At 40.4% G+C, this 1,533-nt stretch overlaps 1 protein-coding gene across 31 annotated transcripts in view; it reads left to right on the forward strand.

The window, feature by feature from the left end:
* Positions 1-1,533, forward strand: part of Clasp2 (cytoplasmic linker associated protein 2) — a 189,055-nt gene that overhangs the window by 176,532 nt on the left and 10,990 nt on the right. For all 31 annotated transcript variants that reach the window (XM_026779561.1, XM_026779564.1, XM_026779560.1 and 28 more), the window contains one exon: positions 758-964. In XM_026779561.1, the coding sequence (XP_026635362.1) occupies positions 758-964 (207 nt within the window). The remainder of the gene's footprint in view (positions 1-757; positions 965-1,533) is intronic.

Genomic DNA, 1,533 nt, shown 5'->3' on the forward strand with positions numbered 1-1,533 from the left:
ACAGAGAAACCCTGTCTCAAAGAAACTGAAAAAAAAAAGAGAAAAAGAATTTGCTGTTTATGCAACAAGTGAAGATAACAAATTGGTTTTTTTTTTTTAAGTGTGCATCACTTACAGGAGCTGTGTCTTTGTAACAGGTTTATTCAGTAAGGTAGTGCAAACAGCCTTTTTTATAGATCTGTTTATATATTATGTACACAGTGTTCTGCCTGCCTGTGTGCACACGATCTCATCACAGATGGCTGTGAACCACCAGGTGGTGCTGGGAACTGAACTCAGGACCTCTGGAAGAGCAGCTAGTGCTCCTCACCCCTGAGCCATCTTGCCAGCCCCTGCAAACAGCCTTCTTAAGAGTCATGTAAACCTCTTTCCTTACTTCATGTTCATGGTATTTTTTCTCCCTACAAACCACAGTGGGCTCTGTTCATCATTAGGACCCTACATTCAAGGAATGCTTGTACCACTTACATACTCATGACATGAAATAAAGTAAAATAAATAAATGCTTAAAGTCATGAAACACTTCTGCCAACAGTAAAGAACTGGGAAGAAGGAAAATGATAAAGTGGAGTCCTGTGTCAGCAGCTCCTGGTAGTTGCTGATCTGTTCTTACCTCCCATCTTGTATTCATATTTACCGCAATATTTTCAATACAAATCCAAGATATCAAGCCTAATTAAATGCTTGATGCAATTCATACTTAGGGTTTAAAGTTTTGTCCTCCTCCCCACATGTCTGACTTTCCCTTTTGTTATAGGTGGTGAGGTCTGCTGAGGAAGCTGCCTCCGTGTTGGCTACTTCGATTAGTCCAGAGCAGTGCATCAAAGTGCTTTGTCCAATCATACAAACTGCTGACTACCCAATTAATCTGGCTGCAATCAAAATGCAAACAAAAGTGATAGAGAGAGTATCCAAGGAAACTCTTAACATGCTCTTACCAGAGATCATGCCAGGTCTAATACAGGTAAGCTGCAAAGCATGGAAGAGTACACCAGGATGAGTGTATGTTTTGGTTATTTTACACTGATTTCAAGCAATACTTAGTAGCACAGTCAAAACTGTTATGGTCAAGACAAAGATTTGCGTTGTGGATATTGGTGGGTGGGGTTTAGATATCATCATCATCATCTATGCCCCAGCAATGCTTAAGCATGCATGGGCAGCCTGTTTATGGCAGTTCTCCAGTTGTTCCTATCCTGGACAGTGCTAGATGCTTGCGTTATTGTCATACCCATGAAAACTGAAAAGGCAGCATAGAATAGGAGAAAAGTTTTGCAAGTTAGTATCAGAGAACAGCCAGAATATATGTAAAGACAGAATCTATCTTAATGACAGAAATGCTTTTATAGGCAAAGGACTTGTATAAACATTTCACCAAACAAGATAAACAAGTAAAATTAGTCAGTGAACAAGTAGGAAAGGCCCTCACGCAAACATACATCCAAAACACAATGAGGGGGAGGGTCTGGAGCAGTGGCACAGTGGTTACCATGCACTGCTCTTCCCCTACTCTTGAGAATGTTTTGTATTTTG

The sequence above is a fragment of the Microtus ochrogaster genome, chromosome 5 (assembly GCF_000317375.1).
Source record: "Microtus ochrogaster isolate Prairie Vole_2 chromosome 5, MicOch1.0, whole genome shotgun sequence".
Classification (NCBI taxonomy): domain Eukaryota; kingdom Metazoa; phylum Chordata; class Mammalia; order Rodentia; family Cricetidae; genus Microtus; species Microtus ochrogaster.